The sequence below is a fragment of the Lontra canadensis genome, unplaced genomic scaffold (genome assembly GCF_010015895.1).
Source record: "Lontra canadensis isolate GAN:19392208 unplaced genomic scaffold, GSC_riverotter_1.0 scaffold36, whole genome shotgun sequence".
NCBI lineage: Eukaryota > Metazoa > Chordata > Mammalia > Carnivora > Mustelidae > Lontra > Lontra canadensis.
Window position 1 is genome coordinate 3,269,904 of NW_022631030.1, and position 27,642 is coordinate 3,297,545.

General features: G+C 53.1%; 1 protein-coding gene across 2 annotated transcripts; it reads right to left on the reverse strand.

Moving 5' to 3' along the window:
• Positions 1-8,930: 8,930 nt before the first annotated feature.
• Positions 8,931-26,628, reverse strand: SCN4B (sodium voltage-gated channel beta subunit 4). 2 transcript variants are annotated; one of them, XM_032868608.1, is made up of 5 exons: positions 26,286-26,628; positions 18,417-18,589; positions 17,175-17,403; positions 14,438-14,567; positions 8,931-10,689 (listed from the first exon to the last, which is right to left on the reverse strand). In XM_032868608.1, exons 1-5 carry the CDS (start codon positions 26,344-26,346, stop codon positions 10,596-10,598), a joined length of 687 nt encoding a protein of 228 aa, XP_032724499.1. In that variant the 5' UTR covers positions 26,347-26,628; the 3' UTR covers positions 8,931-10,595. The 2 variants fall into 2 exon arrangements, with proteins under 2 accessions (XP_032724499.1, XP_032724500.1); XM_032868609.1 differs by lacking the exon at positions 18,417-18,589 and having other exon boundaries at positions 26,286-26,626.
• Between the last annotated feature and the right edge of the window lie 1,014 nt (positions 26,629-27,642).

The window sequence follows — 27,642 nt, forward strand, 5'->3', positions numbered from 1 at the left end:
TGCTTATTCTACACCTCTACATCTAATTTCCAGCTTATAGGAAATATGTAAGTTAGAAGAATGAGTTAAATGACACCACTTGGAAATTAACAGATAAACCAGAAGGTGGGACATTCAACCACACAGTGACCCAATCTCTGCCATAAGTCAATGTGATGAAAGGCTCTTAAGAGGCATAACAACCAAATACGAGAAGATTCAATAATATGATTAGCATGCTTAACAAACAGGTATAGAATCTTGCACGCAACACTTAGAAGATGAATATCCTTCTCAAGCACATCTATAAAAAGTCAACTATGTAAGACCATAAAGAAAGTCTCAACACGGGACGCCTGGGTGGCTCAGTTGGTTAAGCAGCTGCCTTCGGCTCAGGTCATGATCCCAGCGTCCCGGGATCAAGTCCCACATCGGGCTCCTTGCTCATCAGGGAGCCGGCTTCTCCCTCTGCCTCTGCCTGCCATTCTGTCTGCCTGTGCTCGCTCTCTCTCCCTCTCTCTCTCTGACAAATAAATAAATAAAATCTTTTAAAAAAAGAAAAGAAAGTCTCAACACATTTCAAAAGTAATTTGGGCACCCATCAGACCCACTTTTGTGCTCCCATCAATCTCTAACCCAGCCTTGCCCACATCCCCCAAACTCCCACCTCTAAGTGGCTTCCTGTCTTGCATGGACCCAGCTCTGGCCCCTTTCATTTCCGTGGTTCTAAAGCCCCAGTAACTGCCATCATTTCTAACACACGAGTCCCACCCCACCCCCCACCTGGAGCCAGGGCCAGGCTCTGGCTTGGGTGGTCTTCATCACGCCTACCACAGTGGGAGCCACAGTAGCCCCAGCACCCAGAGCCCGCAGACTGCCCCCACAGCACTCTGGCTTCCCCCGGGCTGCCTGAAAAGGCTGAGTAACGTAACATGAAAATTATTATCTATAGGACAAACGTTGAATAATGGAAGACAGGAGACGGGATGGAGCCAGCAGATAAATTACTCATCCTTCTTCCCAGGATGGAACTATTCAGAGAAGCTCTAGTTCCCCAGGGACGGTCCTGTGATTCAGCTGATGGAGCTGTGGTCAGCTCAGGAGTCCTGCACCTTGTGCTGGCTTTCTCCCTCTCCCTGCCTCACAGCCCTTTCCCCTGACTCCTGCTTCCCTGTAATAGAACCACATGAAAAAGCATTAAGTTGTACTTTTAATTTAGACAAGTTTTCTAAGAAACCTAGGCTAAGATTCAGCGCTCTGACTGTAATGCTATTAAAGGCAATAGCAAACAATAATTTTTTAAATATAAAATAGGGACACGTGGGTGGTTCAGTTGGTTAAGTGTCTGAGTTCAGCTCAGGTACTGATCTCAGGTCCTGGGATTGAGCCCCGCATCAGACTCCCCACTCATGGGGGAGTCTGCTTCTCCCTCTGCCTCTGCTCCTCCCCTGCCATGCTGGCTCTCACACACGTGTGCATGCTTGCATGCATGCTCTCAAATAAAATCTTTTAAAAATAAAAATAAAATATAAAATACAAATGTAGGGACACCTGGGTGGCTCAGTTCGTTAAACAGCTGCCTTCAGCTCAGGTTGTGATCCCAGAGTCTTGGGACCGAGTCCCATATCCAGCTTCTGGCTCAGCAGAGAGCCTGCTTCTCCCTCCCACTCTGCCTGCTGCTCTCCCTGTTTGTACTCTTCCTCACTGTTAAATGAATAAATAAAACCTTTTACAAAAAATAAAAAAAAATACAAATATAAAAGACATCTCAATAATCCGTAGGTCAGAAAGGAAATTACAAAGTTTACTTAAAATAGAATATTACTGAAAAATATAACCATATACACATACAGAAAGATATAGCTATATACGTGTATATATTCATAGAATGTTCTAGGGTGACATTCAGCAGCTAACCTCAGCATGTGCAGAGACAGGTCTACTTTTGCATTGCACAGTTAGAGCCTAAGTGATTGCATTGGCAGGGCAAGAGGGAGCCAGAAATTATACCACAGCTAACACAGATTCTCACAGCAGAACCTCCTCATCTCTGGAAGAGAGGGTGTGGAGAAGAGGTTGGTGGGTAGAGAAAATTCTTTCCTCTTCTGCAAGAAGGAAGGAAGCTGTATCCAGAGATGAGCCCAAAGCCAGAGCAGGGGCCTGGCTCTCGCAGCTGCATGAGAGCCCTCCTGTGAAAGCAAGCCATCCCAGGGAGCGTGACTGTGCCCTGAGTGTGAACCTGGGCCGAGTACCAGGAGAGGGGCTGGGAGAGGGAGGTGCAGCCCAGCCCATCAAGGCAGTGGGGCAGCTCAGAGGAGAACTCTAACATGATGTGGGGAGCACTGTAACCCAGGTGTGTGTAAATGCTATGGAAAGAGGCATCTGAAATGGAACTAGCAGCTGAATAAGGCAAATCCAGCTTGTGGGGGGGGATCAGCAGGAACAAAGGCAGGGCAGGGAGAAATCCCGTGCTCCGAGGACAGTGTGAGGGGACAGAATGGGAAGTAGAAAGGACAAGACCAAGGTGGCTTGGTAGCAAAGATCTGGGCTTTAGAGGCAGGCACACCTTGACTTAAAACTCGGGAGTGTGTGTTTATTGTAAATGGATTACCTAGTTCTAAACAATGCTGACGATTTAAAGTAAAGAGTCAAAGTTCTCCCTTCAATCCCTGACCTCCCTTCTCAGAGGCAACCACTGATCTCAGCTGAATATGTATCTTTCCAGACTCTTTACAAATACAGAACATCTCTTGGTCTCCATTTCCTCATCTATAAAATGGGACTAACAACAGCAGGTCTTCCCTCACAGGGGTGCCCTGAGGGTTAAATGGCTGAATACATATAAGGACTCGGAGAAGGGCCCAGCCAGCAAGCACACAGGGTATGGTAGTGACTGGCATATTAATATTTACAAATATCCATAAATGGTTGTCTACTTGTTTCACAAAATGCACGGGGTTTAAATTCTAACTCTGCTACCTAAGAGTTATATCTCTGGGAATTTTTTTCAGGTTTTTTGTTTTTTAACTTCTCAGTGTTTTGCTTTTGTCTCAGGTAAAATGGGGACAATTATATTTGCCTTCCAGGAATAGAATGAGACTTGGATATGTTGCAGGAAGGTGACTTGGGACCCTAGGGATTCGATCTGTGTTAGCCTGCGTCATTGCTGTTCAGGGTTGGGGGTTCTCCTGACTGTTCCCAGCAGTCTCCACACTACCTGGTTCGGGCTAAAGATGAGGGAGAACAATGGGCAGGACAAAGCTTTGCTTTTCTAATGGGCAGGCAGTGCCAGGATGAAAACCAGGTTCAGGCCAGGGACCCGCACCTGCCTGTAGTTTGAGACCAGAACTTGTGGAATGTGCACAAAAATCACCTGGGAAACTTGCTAGAGAGCAAATTCTGCTTCAGTAGATTGGAGGTGGGGCCTGAAATTCTTCCTAAGAAGCTGACTAGTGCTGCTCATGCCGCTGGTCTGCAAACCACACACAGGACCCTGAACTCCTGCCCCTCCCATGCCCCACCTGAAAGCCATCTACAGGTGCTCTGCCTTGTCAAGCACTCAGATGACTGACCTCAAAGTTCACTCTGGTCCCAGGGGGCTGCTCTCCCTCTGGACAGGACTAGTACATCCTTAGAGACCCGGGGCCTCTATAGATCCCATCCCTTCAAGGAAAGGGGTGGGGGAGAAGGGCGTGGGATCTAGATTTCCCCAGAGAATAGACATAGCCCTATTCCCATGAAATTTACATCCTAGATACACAATAAACAAGTAAACATATATAGGTCTGCTAGAGATAAATGCTTTTAAATAAAGCAGGATAAAGAAAAAGTATCTCCACTGGTGGGAGATGTTATTGTAGATACGATAGCCAGGGAAATCTCTGAAGAGATGACATTTGACCAGAGACATGATTAGAAGAATGACACCTGTGAGGGGTGGGGGAGCATGTGCAAAGGTCCTGAGACCAAAGGAGGCTGACTGTTGTTTTTTTTTTTTTTTAAGATTTTATTTATTTATTTGACAGAGAAAGAGATCACAAGGAGGCAGAGAGGCAGGCAGAGAGAGAGGTGGAGAAGCAGGCTCCCTGCTGAGCAAAGAGCCTGATGCAGGGCTTGATCCCAAGACCATTAGATCATGACATGAGCCAAAGGCAGAGGCTTAACCCACTGAGCCACCCAGGCACCCCTGCCACCCAGACGCCCCTGATTGTTTTGAGCCTCAGCAAGGAGAACAACCAGACTATGAGTCAGCAGAAAAAAGAAGATATCAAAGGGGCAACAGGGAAGTGCCTGGGTGGCGCAGTCGGTTAAGCATCTGCCTTCCACTCAGGTCATTATCCCAGGGTCCTGGGATCCAGCCCCACATTGGGCTCCCCACTCAGCAGGGAGTCTGTTTCTCCCTCTCCCTCCCCAACCTGCCCTGCTCAGTCTTTCAAATAAATAAGTAAAATCTTGAGGGGGAAAAAAAAGGGGGGGGGGGCAACGGGAGCAGAATAATAGGGTCTTCTGGGCTATTATGAGGAATAAGTAAGACAAACTGGAAGGTTCTGACCAAAAAGAGTACCATCTAGTTTTTTGTAATTTTTTAAGACATCCTTTACGTACAATAAAATTCATCATCTTTAGTGTAGAGTTCTACCAATTTTGACAACCATGGACAAGCAAGCAACCACAGCTCCATCACCCTCCAAAAGCCTCTCTTGCCCTTTAGAGCCTTCCCCATGCCCTCCTCCAGCCCCCATCAACCACTCATCTGTTTTCCGTCCCTATAGCGCTGCCTTTCCCAGGACAGCACCGAAGTGGGACAATACAGTAGGTACTTTCTCCAGTCTGCCTTCTTTCACTCAGCATCATGCATCCACACGGGCACACAGAGCTTTTTACTACCGAGAGGTAAGCCACAGGACGGACGGTGCAGCCATTCACCAGCTCAAGGACAAGCAGGGTGTTTCCTTTTTCCGCAGTGACAAACGAAGCTTCTACAAACACGTGTGTCCAGGTTTCTATGCGCCCGGAAGTGTCATCAATCTCTCCCCACAGAAGATGGAGAGTAAATTCACTCTCCCATCTGAAACAACTCAAAAACTGGGGACAGAAGGGCTCTCGGACCCAGGACGCGAGGCAGCCCGGGGAAGTGATCTGAGGGCAGACAAACATGCCCCGCGCCCCACATCTGTGACAGGACGGGACAGAAGGGCTGGCAACACCAGAGACGGGGCCACAAGGCCGGGAGGGCTCACCTTCCAAGTCCCGGGGCACAGCGAGCTTCACAGGGAGAATTCGGGGGACCCGCAGAGGGAACTCCGCAGCTTCTTGCCTGCTCCCAGAGACACGCGCGTGAGGAAACTACCCGAAGCTGAAGAAGAGCCGCCAGAGAGGGGTGGCCAGACCAGTCCCCGGCGCTCACGCCAGGCCCGGAGTAGGAACACCGCCACCAACTTTGTCTCATTCGTTCCCACGGGCAGGGTGTTCAAAGGGGGCTGCCTCAGGAGGGCAGCGAGATCAGCCCTAGACGAAAGACTGCCCTGTCAGCCCTCGGATTCCCGCCCCCCCCCCGCCCGCCATGCTCTTCCGGTGGCGCTTCCGGCGTCACGTGGTCTCCTCCCACACGCACTATCGGAGTCCTCTGAAGACTCGCGAGGACCCTGGGCCGGTGTCAGGCCCTGGCAATGCTAATTGCCTTCACCTTCCAGTTTCTCATCAACTCTGAGAGTCGCCGGCCATAGCCAGGTCCCCTCCCTGCACCGCGGCCTGGAAATCCTCTTCAGGCTGTGCATTCGGCCTACCAAGGAGGGCCACCTCACTTGTCTGTCTCTTTCAGGAATCACCGTCCTCCCATCCCTGGGGTCCTATATCTGAAAGCCACAGTATCGTCTAGTCTCTCCACTTCCATAGGTGTTTGAGGTTCAGAGGTACACGGTCCCCAAGTCTCTGTCTTGTCTGGAAGCACAGATGACATCATCTCGTTTTGTTTTGAAGGGACCACTCAAGAGACCAGACTGAGGACGGGCTTGGGCAGAAGTAGGCAGAGCAGGGAGGGAAGGTACTGAGAGAATCCGGGTGAGAGCGCATGGGCCGGCTTCCAGATCGTACCGATGACGGCCTCACAGGTGACTGCGTTCAGGACCTGTTTGGAACATAGAACTGATGAGATTTGCTGATCAAACGATTTCAGGTGTGAGAGGAAATAGACAGGCATAGTAGACTCCACTCTTGCTGGCCTGAAGACGTTCATACATATCCCCAGTTCCAGAAACTCTTCTGAAGGCAGGAGTGCCTGAGTAATCCATGCTCATTTGAGATCGATGATATGAAATGGGCATGGGTAGGGTCGTTCCTGAGGTATAATAAGCCAAAACTCCTTTCCTCCCCTACCACCATATAGCCTGTGCCCTAGAACAGCCAGCTGGAGGTACCAGCCAAGCAAAGCCCAGGGTGCTCACGTCACCAGGCAGTATTTGTCCAGTGCTCTTCCTCTCCAAGGTTGTCCTTGTTCATTTGAAGCCAATTTCAGCTGTTTCCAGATGTTATCCTGGGGCAGGGGGCCCAGGGAAGGGGATGCCATGGCATTTAGTGGTACTGGGATCATTACCAAGGTCAGCAGTCCAGGGAGGCCTGCCAAGGACGCCAGTATTAAAAGATTGGCTTTCCAGCTTCTCCAGAGAAGGAATCAGCACTAATATAACTTGAATGCCTGGGAAGAGGCCACACATTCTTCGACATTTTCCATGTGTGATCCTACCTAGGCCGGTAATATTTTAGACATGGAGACTGGGGCTCAGGGAAGTAAAGGAACTTGTCCCAGTTACAGCTGGCAAGCAATAAAACAAGAACCCAACTCTCAATAAGTCAAAGATGGAAACCCCAAGCCATTTCTATTAAACATAATTTTTATTTCATTCAAGGCAAAGCTAAATAAAATTCTACAATGCCAAACGTGTTATAAAGGCAGGATAGTTGATCACATCTGTTCTGTGCTTGAACATAAGTCATTGCTGGGTGTGTGCATATCTGTGCCTCCCAGAGGCACCCATGGACCAGAGGCCTCAGACCCACTGCTGCACTGTTTTGATCTATATTTATATTTTTAAAAAGTGACTATGGGTATTGTCATCCAAGCCAGAGGAATAAACCATGCATAAGATAGTCAAAAGCTCTGAATATCAGGTGGGAGGTGGGAGGGGAGGGACTCCAACCTGGGACGAAGTGAGGTGAAGCAAGCTATAGGGTTTTTTTCCGAGAAGTTCCCCTCCTTGCCCTCCCTCCCCTAGCGCTCCTGGCAGCTGTCCCTAACAGTGTGAGGGAGTCATGGAATCACGGAGTTATGGAACCAAAGAGCATGGCTGGTCTTCCCCACAATCTCTTATCTTTTCTCAGGTTCCTGGTGTCCCAACAGGTGTAGCTCAGGCCAGGGAAGATGGCTCCCCAAAGGTGTCGAGTCTCCCCCATCTAGCCCCCCAGGCCACAGGCATGCATCTCCACACACACCATCACCTGCCACCATCTCTGGGACACGCTGTCACACCCCTCGCTTCACCTCCTGCTCTGGTCAGCCAGCCAGGTGGGTAACGTCTGAAGTCCATTGACCCCTCTCCCAGACCACTCTAGCCTTACAGATTCATTCTGATGAGCTTTTGTTCAATTCCTACCCAGGGAGAAACCCAAGGCCTGGAAAGCTGAGGTCCCGTTTTGAGGTCAAAGATGGGGAGCTCGGAAAACTCTATCTTTGGTCTCACTGACTTGACTGTCAGCACAGCTGCGTGCCTGCAGGACTCCCAAGATCAGTTCTGTAAATGGTTCTCTCTGGCCCACAAGCCCTGGAAACACCTTCACCAGCCCCTGCAGTTCTGCATGCACCGAGGCTCTTTCTGAGAAGATGGCTTTGCCCACAGATATTCTACTGCAAATCCATGCCCATGTTCCTCCGGGTTACACCCCAGCACTAGAGCACAACAATTCTCTGTTGTGAGGATGAAACTGAGCATTCCTGAGCACTCACTAAATGTCCATAGTGCCCCCAGGCACTGGGACTACCCAAAATGTCCCCCAGAGTCCCTATCATCTCACCTCTATTGGAAACTCCCAAACAAGAGCTGTGGATAAGAAGCTTTAAGCATCAGAGCCAAGGTTTCTAATATTATAAAGACTAAAATAATTCCAAGGGGGAGGAGTGGGAAGAGAGAGAGCGCGCGCAAGAGTGAGAGAGAACGTGCATGCGTGCGAGTGTGCATGTGTGTGAGTGTGTGTGCATGTGTCTCCTAGGGATGGGACACAGAGGTGAGGACAGGACAGACTTGGAACAATTCCTCCAGTTATAATGCCTGGCCTCCTAGATCCCCTTCCAAGCCAAAAAGTTGTTTGTTTGTTTGTTTGTTTGTTTGTTTTAAAACAAAAACTCACCAAGCCCCACAACCCGGGAGGTAGGTACATATGATTACTCCCACTTTATAGATGGGAAAAGCTGAGCCCAGAGAAGATGCATGACCCACCTATCAGTCAACAGTAGACCCAGGAGTGGAAAGGATGATGCTCTTCCCCCACGGCCCCCCTGCTCTATATACCTGGCCTCCTCCAGAGCCAGTAAGGAGAGCCCAGCTGATTCAGCTCATTCAAATGTTGAAACTGGGAGGGGGAAAGAAAGCAGCTTTCATGAAGGTAGACACAAGAAGTTTTCCAAATGGCTGGTAGCTCTTGTCTGTCTGCTTCTCAACCAGGACAATCTGAGCCTGAGCCTCAGGTTCTTGGGGGACAAGGATGGGAGTCCAGCAGGCAGATCAGAGTGGGACCCTGTGAACCCATCAGGTGGGGTGAGGGCCACAGGCCACAGCCAGGCACCTGCCAGAGCTGCTGCTCCTCAGTCTCCCCTACCCCCATCCTAGGGGAAGCCTGCAGCTGCTTTTTAACAGGGAGAACCTGAGGCAGTCCCCATAACTTCTTTGGAAAAGAGGAAGGAAAGAAAAAAAAAAAAATCTCTGGAAAGGGAGGCTACTGCCCTCCCATCCCTCCCAGGCCCAAAGGACAGAGTATCAGAGAGGAAGTGAGCAGAAGCAGATGGCAGAGTCCTCCTCTAATACTGCAGCACTCACTTAATCCCTCCCACCCCGTGGGGACACCACCACTGTCTCCCAACAGCTCCAAGATTCCATCACTGTCCAGGGGGCCATGGGTGGCACCACCCCAGCTCCCTGGTCCCCAGCATGACCTTGGGTGGAGGCAGGTTGGGAAACCCCTCATAGTGTCACCCCAGGGCTGGCTGTCATGCACAGGCTGGAGAGGGGATGGAGGGGATGAGCCTGGACATGACAAGCTAAGGCACAGTCCAGCCCCCCATACAGGGGTGTGCAAACCAGTTCTCAGGAAAGCAAAGGAAGACTGAGCCCCCTCTCCCTGCTCCTCCCCAACCCCGGGGGAGGTGGGGAGGGGATGACAGAGCTGAACAGGAAGCAACCAAAAAACCCAAGGGGCCCCCTCTTCTGAAGCAAGAGGATCCCTGAGGTGAAAGCAAGCCCTTGACCCCAGGGTGAAGGTGAACAACCCTGGGCCAGGGGAGAAGGTATGATGGATAGGGAAGGGCAAGGGAGGTGTGGGCGTGAACCCACAGGAGGGGAGGATTTGAGGGAACAACACCTCAAGCAAGATGACACCACCTGCTGCCTCAGGGAAAGAGGAGCGGTGGGGAGGCAAGCTCAGGAGTTCCCAGGGGCAGCAATGGGCCGGCCATGCCAAGAAGGGGCAGCCAGGATGGGTGGGGCTGGGGTAGGCATCCCAGGGGCCAAGAGGTCCCGGACATAGGCTCTCCCATCTCTGCAGTCCTGCTTCCCCAAGGAGAAATGCTAGGAAAGGCGTAGGCAGCACCCCAGTGCTCCAGGAAGGCGGGAGGCTCCCCCTCAGGAGCCCCTTAGAAACTCAGAGATCAGAGGAGCAGGCTAGGGGGGCCAGGACCCCAAGACCAGGGTGGCCAGCCCTAGTTGGGAGGGTTCACAGACTCCAAGCAGCAGTGGGGGGAACGGGGGTCTGGGGAGTGGTGATGAATCGGGGGCTGCCAGACACCCTGTGTGGGAGGGAGGGAAGCGCCTTACTAGAGGGAACTGGGGGGTCAGTATCCATCAGAGCCTCTCACTATCAGCACCCCTCCAGTAGGCTCCCACCCCAGATCCTGTACAGAATCTTCTAGGCCACATCCACCACCAAAAGGGTTAGATCTCCACACTATTATTCATGGGGGTCCATCTGTTAGGGCAGGCCTCATGATCCCCCCAAGCCTCTCTTAAAGAGAAATCTGGAGGAAAACCAAGGTATTGCTCATACAGGGTGAGGAGACTAAAGAAGACCCCATGTACCCCAGGTGTCAGGGGAACCTCCCTCCACACCACCCAGCCCTCCTTTCCTTTCCTGAACTTTCCACAAGCCCCCTCCCCTGGCCAGCCCTCATCCCTGGGGAGCCCTGGCTGGGAGGGAGCAGGCAGGCTGGGCAGGACCCCAGTTTCTCCCCAGGAAGACTACAGTTGGAGCCAAGCAGCAGGTGTCTCAGGCACGTGGGTTCACGGACATGGCTCAAGCATCAGTTTGTCATCAGCAAGTGAGGCCCGGGCTGCCGCTTGGCCCCCAGCGGGGGCTCACACTTTGGTTGGTGGTTTCTCTTCCGCCTTAGAGCCGGGCAGCCCATTCTCTGTGTTATCATTCCCTGAGGAACTCACGAGGCACTCCTTCCTGGAGAGGGAGAAAGGAGGAGAGGGAGCTGGTGAGCAGGTGAGGAGAGGGGCCAGAGGAAGGGCTTGGCTATGGACAGAAGCCTGGGCCCTGCGACCAGCCCCTTGCCAACCCCATGGTCCTCTTTCAGGCAAAGGTGGCAAGAGGTCAAGTCACCGAACCCCTCTGGGCCTCAGTTTTCTCATCTATAAAATGGATATGATGATGACCTTCTTCATGGGGAAGCTGTGAGGCATCACTAAGCACCTAGAACAGGGCCTGGCATGCAGAGAGGACCCATAAGGCCCACTATCACTGAGTCATCCCAGCCTGGTGAAAGGCAGGGGCACCAGGCGCTGATCAGTGCACAGGGGAAGCCAAACCAGGTTAATTCCCAGGCTGTGTCAACCCAGCATGAAGGGTGCAGGCCTGCAGGCAGTATGGCAAGGTCAAAGAGCTCCTTCCGCAGACCCCCTTCCTCTCTGAGCTGGCTGTGACCAGAGGGAGAAGAAAGCTCACACAAGCGGCGGTGCAGGCAGAGGTCTGGGCAACAGGGAAAACGGGGGTGGGCAGAGTGTGGTAGGATGGGAGATGGCAGCAGGAAGGGGAGATGGTTACTTGGGAAGACATCCCCACCTCCTGCTGGCAGCTGGACACGCTCCAGAGTGAGCATGTCGCACCCTACCCTCACCCGCAGCACCCGAGCTGTGCAGAGCGCTCCGGGGAACCTGACGGCTACATCAGTGTGAGTTTGCTTCTCCGGAAAACTTCCAAGCCTGTTTCACGGCTGCTGTGGCTGAACTATCTCAGCCTCACCCCGGACTTGTGTAGCCGGCTTCGAGGCCTTCAGGAAGGACTTAACTATTTTGTCCTCATCCGTTTTGTTCTGCAAAATTTAGTCCGTAGCTCCGGCCTTTCAAGCTCCTCCTAGACCCCAGTTTTGTTCTCCAACATAGTCACTAAGTCCCTGAAAACTTGACATCATTCCTGGTGTAATTCAAATCTTAATAACAATGAATGAGCAGAGACCTGTGGCATACCAGTAAAGACCTCTATGCAAATCGATCGATCGATCGATCTATCTACCTACATATCTCTATACTTAAGGTAGTCAACCCAGACAATTCCCGTCCGCATCATTGTACTCCCAAGCACTCCATATTGCTTTTCTGAGAATCTGCTGGGTACCAAGCACGTTGTCAGACTAGGAGGCTGCCTGCTCTCAGAAAACTCACAGTCTTCCAGAGAACATGACATTCAATGAGTAACCACAGTACGATGTGATAAGTGATAGGAGGAAGGGTTTACCAAGGAGGGATCCACATAGGAAGCCTCCTCCGAGGGGTCAGGGAGGGCTCTTTGGACAGGTCACAGAATTTGAGACCGACAAAGATGAGCAGGAAAGGAGAGAGGGGGACCTGCCTCACGAGTGGAAACCCTGAGATGCTGTCCAACACCTCCCTTCTTCTGGGGAAGCCACCCCATCTCTGCTGTTCATGCAGGCTTTCCTCGCACTCAGAGGACCCCTCTCAGGTTTCCCTGTGGTCTGTCTCCCACTTCCAGCCTTCCCCTGCCCAGTCCCTGTACTCACCAAGGCCAGACCCTTTCTTCCAAAGCCTTCTGATCATGCCAGGCCCTGAAAGTTTTCACCAGCCCCCATGAACCCAAGAAAAAAGCCAGTCTCAACCCAGACTCCCCGGTCCCCAGGGGTCTCCTGGCAATGCCCTGTGCAGGCTTGTTCTCTCCTTCCCCCTACCAATCCCCCTAGTCTCTTGACTGACAAATCGCCTTGTTCTCCAGACCCATGTCTCTTCCTAGACCCTGCCTCTGCTCTCAGCAGTTCAGGAACGACCTTCTCCTCGCCCTCCCCAGGGCTTACATTAGATCGTCTTGCAAGGCCTGCCACAAACGTCCTTCAACCAAAAACCCTTCCCTAGTATTCCACCCTCTTTGGAACCCCTGGATCATTCTATCACACGTCTTTGCTGGCACCCATCCTCTCTACCTTGTCTCACATTGATTTGCATACAGAATCTCATTCCTTCCAGAATTTCCTACAGCACCTGGCACAGTGCCTTGTACACACTACCTCAGAAACAGCCATCACATGAAAGAAGAAATGAATGAACTCTGGATATACGCCCCGAATCAGTAGGATACAGTGACCGTGGTTAAAGCTTTGAAGCCAAACAAGCCAGGATGCAAATCTCAGGTCCATCACTTTCCAGCTGTGTGGCCTTGGGCAAGCTACATCACCACTCTGAGCCCCACCACGCTCAATTGTAAAATATAAAAATTGTGGCTATCACATAAATACCTAACACAGTACCTAACACACGGTGGGTGTTCAGTGAATAACAAGAAGTATTACCACCCGTAGCCATCTCCTGATCCACCAGCACCCTGGCAAGAAAATGTCTGGCCTGCCTTGTTCTTGATGAGCCCATGGCAGCTCCCAAGGATCGCCATTTTCTTTTTTAGGTGCTTTTAAACCACGAGTTGAATAATCTGTTCTCCAGTTTTGCTAACTATCAGTAGCAAAACCAAAAAGAGAATTTGGTCTAACTCCATGCCCCTGGCCTCTCTTTCAAAATCTCCAAAACTCTGGCCACGACGCAAGGAGACAATCCAAGAATTCTTCATCTATCTCAGTCAGTGCCTCCCGTTCCCCACCCCCTGGTGCCTTCCTGACTTCGGCTTCCCTCCCTTATTACCAGCACAACTTCTGCCCTTTCCAGCCTAATTCCCTCTTCTCAACAAAGCAGAATGAACAGGAACAGAAAGAGAGCAGCTCTCCCTTCCCCTTTGCATCTCCTTGCTGCTACCCCCCTCTCTGCTCCAATGTCTCCTCTCATCTTTCTTGCTGAGAATACAACTTCCAGGGGCACCTGAGTGGCTCAGTCAGTTAAGCACCTGCCTTTGGCTCAGGTCATGATCTCGGGATCCTGGGATGGAGCCCCACACGGGGTTCCCTGCTCAGTGGAGAGTCTGCTTCTCCCTCTCTCTGCCCCTTCCCCCCATTCATGCTTGTGTTCTCTCTCCTTCTCTCACTCTATTTCTCTCTCTCTCTCCCTAGTAAATAAATAAAATCTTTTAAAAAAATACAATTTCCAAATGCCTTTTTACATTCACTCCTGCTTCTCTGGAGCCTGACATAGTTCTGGCAATTCTGGACCTGGAGCTCATACCCTCTCTACCTCCCCGTTTTCCCTCCCCTTCTCCTTAAGATGTTTATCTCAAACCTGAGCTCACCCTGAGGCTTCTGGGGAGGCCCTATCAGACTTTGTGGGTTTTTTTTTTAGTCTCCCCCATGTGAACTTCCAGAGTCTCACAGAAAGACTCCGATCTCTCTAGAAGGGTCTTCCCATTTTAGAGTTTCTCTATATGGAATTTTGGCTTTTCTCTGATGGAAAAAAAAACAAGGCATCTAAATCCTTTGGTAGGACTTAGGTTGGGGAGGTACAAATGGAAAGAGAGACGTTTAATGGGATGCATGAGGAAGCAGGATAAGGAAGAGTAAGTTCATGTACTCAGGGAACCCATTGTGCTCAATAAATATGTATTAGGAGGGACAGGAAAAGGGGCTGGGAGACAGGAAAGAGTAGTAGGAGTGGGAAGAGAGGACGTGACGAGGGGACAGATGGAAGGATGAAGGCGGATGGGGGCAGATGACGGTGGAATGAGATGATGCTGGGAACACCCACAACACAAGACAGGAGTGGGTGGTGGGCCAGTGGGAGGACAGGAGTGTGCAATGGAGTCAACTCACTTCTTCTCCTGAGTCTTCTTGATGATGAAGGCAATGAACTTCTTGACCAGCAGGATGAGGATGAGGAGCCCGATGACCCCACCCACGACGCCCAGGATGATGAGGGTCACTGTGTTGTCCACTTCTTCCACTGTATGGCCAGAATAGGGAGAGAAGGGGGCAGGTGAGGAGAGCAGGAGTCACCTGGAGCCCAGCACGATGGCAGCCCGATGGCTACACCCCTCCAACCCTGGCATCTGGGATGTGCCCACCCCCACAGGAAACAGAAGCTGGAACATGGCATCCACCTGGCTAAGGCACAACACAACCCCTCCACATACATACCCTCCCATGGACACACACACGGTTCTGGAATAATTCACACTCAGGGCCCACCGTGGTTTGACTTGGCCCCCAAACTGCCACATTAAACCTGTCATTGTCTCTTTCTGGACCTCCCTTGTCCACACAGGAAAAATCAAGAATCTCCCTGTAACAACTTTTATGTGGCTGGAAGACATTGGGGTCAGGGCGTCTGGATTTTAACTTCAGGGTCTCAGCAGTCACTAACAGGCTGGTAACTCTGAGCTGGACACGTAAGCCCTCTCCCTCAGTTTCCTCATCTGAAAACTGAACTCGTGACCTCTGGAACCTGCTCCACTCTCTGTCTCCTCACCTCCATTGAGAAAACTCCATCCTTCCTATTGTTCTGACCAAAATCCTTGGAGCCATCCTTGACCCCTCCCTTCTCTGAAACCCACATTCAATCCCCCTGAGAATCCTAACAGACTTAACTTAAAAATTCCAGAATCCAGGAGCGCCTGGGATGCTCAGTCGTTAAGCATCTGCCTTCAGCTCAGGTCATGATTCCAGGGTTCTGGAATTGAGCCCCGCATTGGGTTCCCTGCTCTGCAAGAAGCCTGTTTCTCCCTCTCCCACTCCCCCTGCTTGTGTTCCCTCTCTCATTTTGTCTTTCTCTGTTAAATAAATAAATAAAATCTTAAAAAAAAAAAAATCCAGAATCTGATCTCTCAATACCACACTGGCTCAAGACATCCCGGCCTAGACATTTGTAGGGGCCTCCTAATAGGACTCCTTACTTCATTGTCTATTCTTGGCCCCATAGAGAGCTTGTTCTAGGTTAACTCATCTGCTCAGAGCTCTTCAATGGCTCCCATCTCATGCAGACTTACAAGGCCTCACATAACATGGCTTAACTTGACTCATTTCTTGCTATTTGCCCTGCTCCAGCCACATTGGCCTCATTGATGTTCAAGTATAGGCCTCAGGGCCTTTGCACTTGATATTCCCTCTGCCTGGACTATCTTCCCAAAGACATCCTCATTGCTCCCTCAAAGGTCCTTATGCTGTGTTACCTTTTCCGTGAGGCCTTCCCTGGTGACATTGCTAGCACCCCATCTCTCCCTCCCCATTTTGCTTTTTCCCTGCAACACCAGCCATGCTCTCTCATACAACACCATTTTCTTCTTTATTTTGTTTACTACATATCTCCCCCGACTAGATGGAAATTCCGTAAGGGCAGAAACTTCTCTACCTTGTTCATGCCACAGTAGGTGCCACATAAGTAGTTTCCCAACAGATATTTGTTGACTAGATGAATGAAGGAATCTATAAAAAGGAAGAAAAGATCCCTTCAAAGGGACATGAGAGGGACAAAGGTGCAAAGGTAATGGACAGCACCTAACTCAGTGTTCAAGATCCTCCATAAATTTATCCTTTATAAATGTTGGTTCCCTTCCCCTCCTCTTCCCTCCCGCAAAGGCTGAGCACAAGCAGGACAACATCCAGACCAATAAAAGGATGAGATGATGCCATACACAGCCTTAACTCCAACGGCTCTAGGCTCAGAGAGAGCTGCCTGAAAGGCCTCTGGCTTTGCCCTTGGCACAGCCAACAGTGAACCCATGGGCATCTCTCTCTCTCCAAGCACCTCACTTCATCCAGGAGAGCAGTGAGTCCCCACGCATCCAAGAAATGCAGCACAAACAGGTTTCTTCCCTTTTTCTCTACTTCTGTGCCCCCTTCACCTTCCAGGCTCCCCATCCATGAAGCCCAGCATAACCCCACCAGCCCCTTCTCTAACCACCTCTAGTGTCGGCACTCATGTGACCAGCTGGCTGCTCCTCACAGGCTTCTTCCCTGTCCCCCTGTCCCACCTGTGGCAGACTGCGGTCCTCAGCTGTGGTTCCGCCTCCAGAGGGGAGCAGTGACTCAGTCTCAGTTGCCTGTGGCTCTACGTGCTCTGTCCCTCTGTCTGTCCTCTCTTGACCCATTTTCTGTCTTACCCTGGACTACAGTCCTTCCTCAAGGAAGAACACTGGGGATCATTCATGTCCCTTTTGTTCTGATGCCTGGCATTCGATTAACAGTTGCTAGGGGCATACACAAGAGCGGTAATCATCAGCTCACACAGAGAACTTTCTCACCACAAAGCATCCTATGTCCCATCCCTGCTTCTCACTAGCATCCTAGGATGGGGCATAATTTGCAGGTGAGGAAAACCAGGCTCTGAGGGGCGAAGTGTGTATCATAAGCTATTCAGGGGCAGACTGGGTATTAGAGCTAGGTTATCTGAGCTTCCAAAAGTGACTCCAGTAACTTTCAAAAGCGTAAAGCAAAAGAAAACACCAACATGGTCCATTTTGCCATTTGACTGAAATGCCCTTTGACCCCACTGAGTGGGGTACCCTGCCATGCTTCCCATCCCACTGCCCTCATCCCAGCCCCCACTGCTTACGTTTATCAACGACTTGGAGGAAGATGGTGGCCTGGTGCTGAAAATTATTCTCCTTGGGGTTCTGCACATGACAGGTGTATTTGCCTGTGTCGCTGAATTCCAGGTTCCTCAGCAGAATGGAAATGTTGTTCATCTTCTCCTTAGTGGAACCCTCCAGAGTGATGCGATCGTCATTTTTGAACTTCACCTTGGGGTCGGACTTCTCGTTCTTTACCGTCCCGTCTATGAGCTAGGGGAGGAAGAGGGTGGGGAAGAGGGGGCTCAGAAAGAATCATGGTCCTCAAGAGTCATGGCATCACTCCAGCCCACTCCTCGGTTGCCTCATTGTCCAGGTCTTGAGAGATCCTACAGCCAGAGGTGCTCCCCCCACTTGGTTTCCTTCCAATACCGATAGCGCTGCCTGTCTAACCTGAATTTCACTTGCTTCAAGCTAAACCCATTTTCTGTCATTAAGATCTCCCTGGAACGTAGCACAGCTTTTATCTCTTTCTTCATAAAAGCCTTTTACGTAATGGCTCTGGCAATTACCACTCTCATTTCCCTCTGTCACCACCACCGTCCACAGCTTTTGCTGACAACTTGTACCCTGTCCATCTGAATTCTGGCCCTCCATCAAAATTTGGGTCAATCCTACAGCACTGTCCATCAGCGGCCCTGAGCCCAATGTTTCATTACATTCAGAGTTGGTCTCTTGTGGCCTCCTTATGTACACTTCAGGTCCCCTACGAGACTGCACAGCGAGTACTCACTAAACACCTGCGGGCTGGTCCATCCCCACCACCAGCCCACAGCCCCGCCGGTGCACCCTCAGAAGACCTTTCCCTTCCCTAGACGCCTCTCTGTTCTTTCTGGGTCCAGTTCCCCAGCCCTTCTCACATTTGGACTCATTTCCTCTCTCCAAGCCTTCCAAAGATCTTTCTCTCTCCTGTCTTTTAAATTGAATTATTTTTACACAAGCTATCCAAGTTTCAGGCATTTCTTCAGACCAGACAAAGGACTCTAGCCAAAAATTCCAACAAACCCAAATTCTGGCAACACCATCTAAGCATCCTTCCCACTTAGATCCTTCTGGACAGGCTCTGGAAAGAATGCTAGGAGAAAGGATGACAATAGGTGGGTTCTGGGGACCATCACAGTGAGGTCAGTCCAGAAGGGACCAGAACAGGGGAAAGGAAGGCAGGGGTGAGGTGACAGGGAAGGGAGGAGTGTCTGAGATGTCCTGTCCCTTCCCCTACTACTTACAATCCTGTAGGTATCACTGATGTTGTAGGACCACCAGAAGTGGAGGTCTTGAAAGCCAAAGCAGCTGGAGAAGGTGCAGGGTAGCAGGATCTCTGTGCCATTGACAGCGTAGATGGTGGTGGCCTTTCCCACAGACACCTCCAGCGACAAGGACACCGGGAGCAGGAAGAGACCTGTGTGACAGGCACCACCTCTCTTAAGAAAACCCCACTGGAATCTCCAGCCTGGAGCTCTGGAAGAGGACACTCGGGCAGGGAGGAGTGGCCCGGCCAGGCAGGGAGGTCGCTGTCGCCCTGTGTATCAACTTCCGGAGGATGGTTCTCTTTACCTCGGTTAACACTGCCTGAGCGAAAGGTCCTCATTCATCTCTCCCCCTCGGCCTGGGCCAGGGAGCTGCCCTGTGGCACCCGGAATGACCACCAGAGGTCGCCCCAACCTAGGAAAACGAGGCCCTTGCCGCGAGGCCGCGCCCCTACCCTGCGGGCGCAGTCCCCGCAAGTGCCATCCCCGCACCACCCCGTGCGCGGGATGGGCTCCACCTGTTTGCCGTGGGAGTTTCGCCTAGGACGGTGCGCTGCCCCTGGTTACATTTCCCGGATGGGGTGGGGCGGGGCCCGGGGTAGGGGAAGGGGAGGGGGGGCGTGCCGGAGCCTAGTCCCACGCGGAGAAGAGAAAATGGCCAAACGCAGCCCGCGACACTGTGCCGCCACCTCTCATCCGCGAGCCCCGGACACGCTCACCGGCGCCAACAGGCGGAGAGGCAGAGGGCCACCTCCCGCCCCAGCGTACTTGGCCGGCGGGGTCCCACACCCTCGGACCACGGGCCGGGACCCCGGAAACAGGAGGGAGCCGGCCCAGGCGGGGAAGGGACTGGGCCGCACCGAGTGGCGGCGAGCGAGCGCGCGGAACGCGATCCCAGGAGAGAAAGTGGGAGGGAGGGCGGGAGACACGGGTGGAGGCCGATTCCCGACTCCAGGGATGCTGGAGCCAGGGCGGCTTGGAGAGGGTGCAGGACCGCTGGTCCCTCCGGGCCCGCCCCCACACACACACCCGCCGCTGGGGCGAGTGGAAACCATCAGTCTCCACTCTTGGCCTTTGGGACTCACTCCCTCATAAGTCCTTGTAAGGAGCCCTGGCCCTCCTGTTCTACAGAGTCCTGGAGGAGACCCAAGGGGAGGGGCGTCAGAATAAGATGCCTAGGTGGTGTCCTCGCCACGATGTGAAAGGGGCACCTGAGGTCTCAGAGAGTCCTAGTCAGGTTCCCAGTGACCCGCCTTTCTGGGCCCAGAACCTTGCTACCAGCTGCCAGCGGGTAATTCCATTGCCTTCCCACCCCATACCAGTAAGATAGGTATCACTAATCCTGCATTTACAGATGGGAAAGGTGAGGCTCAGAAGAGCAAAGTGTCTTGCCCAAAGTTGTACAACTTCTAGGGATTCTTGAAGTCTGAGCCCAGGTCTGACCTAAGAGCTGGTGGGCAATTGAGGCGAGCCATAAGGCTGGACTAATTCCTGTCCCAAAGTTTGCCCAATGTTTCCTCCCAGACCGCACCTTCTCTCAGCTACTTCGGTCCTACAACGCCACTCTTTGAGGCCCCAGGCTCAGACTGCCTGCTGTAGAGACGGGACCACAAGGCCCTGCATGGGAAGACACTCGGTTGTGGTGACCAGGTGTACTAGCCGGGCCCCCTGAAACCTGTCGTCCCAGGTTCATCCCCAGAATTGGTGTTGTTCCCAAGACAGCCAGGGTCATCTTTGTTTTAAAGGTCAACAACCTTGCTCTTTCACCTGTCCTCACTCCCAAAGAAGGATGTCCTTTGTCTACCTTGATCCCCCATGGACCCTATCCAGCTTTCCCTTGCTTTGCTCCCCTAAGCAATGCTTTTTAAATGACAGAGAAGGCTTGAGGAGAGCTGGCTGCCCTGTTCCTTGCCCTTGGGGCTCCTCTCACCTTCTTCGCATCACCCTAGCTTCTGAAGGCAAAGGGGAGTGCTCTTACCTCCAAAGGCCAGAAAGAACCCCCAGGGGTCCAGTGACCCATCATGACCCCTGCCACTGTCGATAATAGCTGATGTGCCCATTTGATCCTCAACCCCATCCTATGAGGGACATACTAGCATAGGTCCCGCTTACAGAGGAGACAACAAAGCACAGAGAGGTTAAGCGACTTGCCTAAGGTCAACAAGAAACATTTCTAGCATTCCAAAGCCCCAAAGCAAAAAAAAAAAAAATCCTTTCTTACATCCTAATATATCGGGACTTGCCCACCAAGGTTCCCATCAGTGCTGAGAAGTTAGCCCTCCTTCTTTGATGGGCTCTTAGGTGCCAGGAAGTGTTCTAGAGCAGTAGCTTTTCCAACCTCAGGGAACTTCAGATCACCTGGAGGGCATCAAAGAGCTTGGCCCTCCCTCTGGAGTTTCTGATTCAGTAGATCTAATGCCTGAGAACTTGCATTTCTAAATGACGCCAGGGAATGCTGGGGTCAGGGACAATACCTCGAGAACCACTGTGCTAGAGGGTTTCTACATAGGAACGCCAACTTTTATTAGAACACCAAAAGGTAGGTAGACTTTTTCTCATCTTACAGATTAGATGAAATTGAGGCTCCGAGAGGTTAAGTAACTGGCCCAGGGCCACAGAGTAAATGGTGAATTGGGGACTGGGCATTTCCTCTAAGAAAGGACAGGCATTTTATATACATTGTCTCGTTTAATCCTTATACTAATCCTGTGTGGTCATTATTTTTATCCTCAGTATGCAGAATGAAGAAACGGGCTCAGAGACATGAACTTACTCAAGGCCACACCCCCAGTGAGGGGAATAAGAGGTACTGACACTATCAAGGCTACGGCTGCTTAGCACGCGCAAGGCTTTCTTTCTACCTCTGCTCCTGCTCTGCGGCACACCTCCCCAGGAGGTCTGGGGACAGAGGCCAGACAGGAGAGTCAGCCCTCCGGGCCAGATGACGTAGGAGAACCCAGCTCTGCTTCCCACCCCCAATGTTCTTCCAAACCAAGCAAGAGAATACAGAGCTATGACAGGAAAGCCCCCAGGAGACACTTCCTGATAACCACAGACCTCCCTTGGGGCCCGAGCTCCAAGGAGAACCACAGCTCCAGCCTCCAGTGCTCCCTGAAACCCCTTGCCCAGGAACCTGGATCCTGGGGAAGATGGGGGAACTCGAGTCAGGGGTCAGATCACCTCCCCAACCCCAGCCAGAATAGGATCTCCAAGAGTACCAAAAATACACATCAAAAGTAAAATCTTTCAAACTGCTTTAAATAGGTAGAAGAAAAAAAAAAAAAAAAAGAGCAAAAGAACAGTCCAGAACAGAGGACAGACTATTTCTTTAAGGTCTAGCTCATGACAATGCACATTTCTGCCTGATTAGTGTGTGCCTGTGTGACTTAAGTAAGATCCTCAGGACTGCCACAGTGAAACACTGCCATTCTCCCCACAGCTGGGAGGGGACAAAGGAAAGGCAGAGGCTTTCACAGATAAGTCCAGAGCCCTGTCCAAGGGAAGGCATCAGAGAGGGTGGGCAGGGCCGGCCTCTGCACCACACATCCTCCCAGCAATCTGGAAGCCCTGCCCACAATGTCTGAGAGGCTCCTGCATAGGAAAGCCCCAGGGGCCTGTCTCCCATGCTCTCTCCCGTGTGAAGCTGTGCTAGGGGGACAGAGGGAGCAAGGCCAGAGTGTTGATCCACTGGAGACCCCCAGAGAAGAGCTTCAGTAGGATGGCCAGGCCAGGAGCGGGTTGGGGGGGGGTTGGTCAGCAGGTGCAAGGCAGGCCCTGCTCTGCCTGCTGGCCTGCTGACCTTGAGAAAGTCAGGGATGCCACATCCAGCACGCAGGCCCCCAAACTAGGACGGATGTCTTTCCTACCTTCTGAGCTTTGGTAAAGTCAAAACACAAGCTTACAAAACACAGGAAGGGTTTCAGTGAGTCTATCCCCCTGACCGAGGCACCCTGCTGGTAGAGGAGGATGGTGTTCGGATGGAGGGAGGGGAGTAGGTCTGGCCTTCATCCCAGGTCTGGAAGTAACCAGGGCACCCCTCGCTTAGTAACCAGTGTCTGCTGAGCTTGTCTCCGGGCCATTCACACGTTTTGTACTCGCCCCCTGTACCACCTCATAGAGTAGAGATGCTGCTTAGAATTTCAGCTGTTGAGAATTTCAGTGTGTGCACATGTGGATCTGGGATTGGGGGCCTCTCTCTGACATCGTGGGACCGATGGGCAAGTCCCCATGATCCTGTAGCTTTCCACCCTGAGCGCCAAAGCTTTGCCTTTCACTGAAAGGCCCTAACCAGCAAGCTCGTGCCTCTCTGAAGCCTTTGGTCCCTCCCATCCTCACCTGGGTACTACTGGGCTTTGTAGGAGGATTGACTCAGGACTCCAAAGTTCCACTAAATTAGGCAATAAAAGTACTCAGTGCATGCAAATCTTATTAAATACTCCCACCAGCCATAGTCTTCAGACCCCCAGCAGATATTCCAAGGCAAATGCCAAGGCAGGAAATGGTCTGCCATCTTTTCCCACATCCAAGGATCTGTCACTGGGACACACACACACACACACACACACAGCCCAAGAGGAGGGAGGATAGAGGGGCAAGGTGGCCTGGACTCTAAGTTTAGCTCCAAGGCCTTGCTTGGCATGGCAGGCGGAAACAGGCTGACTGTAATAGGGAAGCTGATACTCTGGGGCCCCAGGGGAGTCAGACAGGCTCCAAGTTAGAGCTGAGAGGCAGAAAGTGGGCCGAGGCAGCAGGACAAGACCCCCCCCTGGGGGTCGGGCCCTGGGGGCTGTGGGAGGCAGGGCTGGGCCAACCAAGGCCCCTGGGCCCAGAGACAACGGAAAGATCTTAGCTCCCTCTCCCTAGGCAACCTGCATACTTCCTGCCCACCCCCAGGAGCTTCAAGGAGACAGAAGCAGGGCCCTCAGAGACTACTGGTGCTCAACAAAACCAGCTTTGCCAACAAGCCCAAACGGTGTGCTTGTCCTTCGTCTTGCAGGGCTGCAGAATGTGGAATGCTCACCTAGGCTTATGCGGGGATCCCCACACTCAGCAAGAGGGCAAAGTCTGAGAATCTGTGCTGGGGTCTACGGTTCACACAGAACCCAGTGGGGGGCGGACAGGCCAAAGGGTCTTGGGATACCCCATAAGGCAGCATCTCCAGAAAAAAAACAATCACCAGGGCCAGATTCAAACCTGGTACATTCTCCCCCACCCCACCTCACGCCCCCACCAGTTTTCCCCTTTCCCGCCCTCTTCTGCGTTAACTCCTTACCTCCCCTTCCCTTTCCTTTTCTCTGAGCGGGTCTGAGCACCCTCTCCTTAATTGTGTTCTCATTAAACAAGCCCTTAATAAATACATACCAAGGGAAAGAGGGTTGTGCAACATAGCGCCCTCACAAGTGATAATTAAACACAGAACACAGCAATTAAGCAAATGAGGGAACAAGGAAGGGGTGGGCAGGACAGATATATTACCAGTTACAAGTCGGGAAGGGACTGGCACCCACGGAAACCCCAGCTGCAACGATGCAGCCTGGGAAACTCTTCCTCCACTGCAGAGAAGGACATCTTGTGAGGTTAGGAGAAATCTGTAGGATCAGTCTGTGAGACTGAGCTTGACATGAGGCCAGGGGTCTGGGGGGGGCGGGGTGGTGAAGGACTCCTGGGAGGCTAATGCTCTGTGCCCAGTCTCCACAGTCGTCTGGGCCCCCAGGCCTCCATCCCTGCATGCCTCCCCCTTCCCTCGGCTCATCTGCACAGTCCTGCTGACCTTCCCTCTCAGCCGACTTTGGTCAACTAGGAGGCAAGTCGGGCTGACAGAGCCCAGGAGACCTAGATTCTGGCCCACGTGACCATCAGTTGGCCCTGTTGGGCGAGCCACCTTCCCGCTCTGGACCCTGGTTTCCTCATCCTTTGAGGAGCTCTGTGATATGGTTTCCACACTTCCTGCAGTGGACTGTCCAGTCGCCTCTGCTCTCCCCGGGCCAGACTGAGGGCAAGGACAGTGTCTGGGTCCCAAGCTCAAAGCAATGCCCCCTGGCTGGGCTCAGCAGTGGCCACCTGGATGAGGTTCAAAGTGGCCCCCTGGTGGTATTCGCTCTGCAAACCAGAGGGGCAGGAAGCAGTAGGCAGGACCAGTTCTAGGGCCTGTAAGTCTCCCATCTGAAAATCACTCTGCTTTCTCCTGGGCTCCCAGAGGGTAGCTCAGGGCCTCACCCAAACCTCTCCAATGAGCTCCTGCTCCTACCTAGTTTACCCAGCAGAACAGTCCTTGGAAGAAGTGGGGACTTCCCCCTGGAGAAAAGTACTGAGACTCTGCCCACAGTCCTCCCCCAGTGTGTAATGTGGTGTGGTTTCCCACTGTGGTCCTATGAATATTCTAATGGCCCAGGCACTGGCATCCCACCACCCAGCTGGACAGTAGGCGGTAGGGAAGCCAGAGGTGTTGATAAGTGGGCTGGATTAATAACCACATGCATGTGAAGTCCCCAGTGACCCCCTTACCCAGCCGTGGTCACCGTGAGAACTGGAGCTGATCAGAAATGGGATGGGGGGAGTGGGGTGTGCAGCAGCACGGTGCCCACCCCTGGGAAGAGACGCCTTAGACCTCATGGAGACCAACCTCATTAGGGTCACGGTGAAACCAGCACACATCTGTGCCAAAGGGGCAGGAGAAAACACCAGCGTCTTCTCTCTAGCTGGGGGCATGCAATGAAATCAGTGGCCCGTGAGTGAGAGAAATACTCTCTTCCTCCAGGACCATGTGCCAACATGCAAGTCTGCAGACGGTTTATTTACATTTGCAGAAACAGCAACGACTGCCCTTAAAAGCTGGGTCTCCCTGTTTTCAGCACAAATGCCTACATCATGCGCCCAGTCCAAGGAGGGGAGCTGCCAAAAGCCAAATCTGACAAGTATAAACAGGAAGAGGTCCAGGTGCCAGAGATGGAGTCAGTTTACGTCAAAATCCAGCTATGGTTTTGCGAGGAGATTATATTCTGGACCAACCTCACTCTCTAATCTCTTGGAGTTTGCCACTCGAAACCATCATGTCCATATTAATAGATATTAAGACTCTGTTCCTTCTGTGGCCTCTGGCTCTAGCTCCTCAGTCTTCACATTCACCCCCAAAACCAAGAGCTGAGAGCAGATTAAACAGGTTCTCCCTGTGGGATCTCTTCCTAAGAAGAGAGACAAGATCCTTCCTAAAAGGGGGCTTGAATGATCTTCCAAGTCCCTCCAACCCTCTCCAGTTCTTGGTGTGGAGCCTCAGGGAAGACAGTGGGCACTGAAGGAGATAGAGGGCAGAGGAGACAAAGAGAAAAAGGGCCAGGAGGAAGGGGAGCCCCCTCCGCCCCCGCGTTCCCCTCTCCACCCCCTCCAATTGGTGCATGCCTGATGCCTGGGCAACAAGCATCCAAGTTGCAAACAGCTCTGGGCAGGGGTAGAAAGCACCATCCCAAAAGTCACACGTGCAACCCCCCTGGCATCCTCCTCACCCCCAACCCAGGGCACAGACACCCTCGCCTAGCACCCCTAAACCTCGGAACCCGGGAGACCCGTGCTGCAGCCCCGAGAGGCAGCTCCAGAAGCCTGGAGCTGAAGGCACCAGAGACAGCAAAGAACTAATCACGGGGCTGGCCGCTGGGGCGGGGGACGCGCACGGTCCCCAGGGGGCACAGCCGTCCGAGCAGGGCGGCCGGCAAGAAACTGGTGGCAGCGGGGCTTATCCCGTACCACGCCACGCTCCAAAGCCCACCCGGGTCCGAGGCACTTCTCTTCCAAGTGTCTCCTCCCCGGGGAGAAGAGGGTGGAGAAAGAGAAGGGATCAAGCCGGGGCTGCCTTACCCAAAAGCCCAGTGCCCAGCCATCTCGCCCAGGCTGCGCCTCTGTCCCCGGCCCCGGGCATCTTCGTGTGGTCTCCGGAGCGCGCCAGGGGCGCGGGGACGAGATACAGGGCACAGCGGCTCGCAGCCCGCGGTCTGCAGTGGGCCGCGAAGCCGCCCGCAGCTCTGCGCCGCCCGCCCGGGCTCGGGAAAGTTAGCGGAGAGGGCGCAAGAGCTGGGGGAGGGAGGGAGAGGAGGAGCCGGCTCCCGGAGCTGCTGCTGAGGGCAGCGGCAGGAGAAGGAGGAGCAAGGGGAGGAGGACGGCGACGAGCTCGAGGACCGCTGAGCGGGCGCAGAGGAGAGCGGCGCTGCGCCTCTGCTCTGGAAGCGCTCCAGCCGCAGGAGGGGCGGTGGCTGCCGCGGAGCCCGGGGCGCCCCCGCCCGTTGCGCACCCAGCCCGGCGCGCCCTGCCTCGCCACCCGGGAGCCCCGGGAGCAGGCCGGGCACCCCACTCCCTCCCTTCTCCATCTCGGGCTGGGCGGCTGCGGCTTGGCACTGCAGAGCCACCCGCAGCCGCCCGCATCGTCCCCGGCACTGAGCTGCCAATTAGGAGGATAGTTTTGGGGGGAGTAGATAGGGAGCTCTTGGTGTTGGAAGAATGTGCTGGTTCTGCTTTGGGGACCACGAGTAGGATAGCCACTCCCTCTCCCGGGGCCGCAGAGGGACCACTGGAACGTCCGCGGGTCGCCCCGCCGCAGCGGGTGAGCAGGTGTGGGCTGGCCCATCCGCCTTCGCCCCCGCGGCTTGGGGCTCTGGGAACTAAGCTTCCAGTTGCAAACTGCCCCCGCCCACCGCCCACCAACCTCTCCCATTTCTTCGTGGACTCCTGAGAAATCGTGATGCTCCCAGCTAGGCAACCAGGCCAAACACTCCCTATCTGCGTCCAGCGACACCCTCCCGCCACACCCCTACTTCTCATTTCTCCCACCTAGGCTGTCCCTTCAGACTCTGCCTTTGCCCCCTCCTCCAGGAGGTTCCCTGGGCCTCCCTTTTGGGGTCTGGGGGTGAAGGAGCCCAGGGCAAGCCTCCCTGCTTGCGGTTACAGCCAGGTAGCAGGGACGCAGTGAGACCTCTAACCAGCAAGCCTTATCTAACCTCTGAGGGAAGAGTGAGAAATGCTATTTGGGGTGGTCTGGTAGCCAGTGTCTGCTATCCTCGCTGTCCTCTTCAGCAGTCCCTTGCCAACCATCCAGACCCCTCTGTCACTCACAGATCCCATCTCCTTCCCTGGTCCTCCACTCCTTGTACATCTGGAGGCTGATTCAAACTCGAAAACCTGCTCCCACTCCACGCCCTGACCCCTGCCACAGCCCCACCGT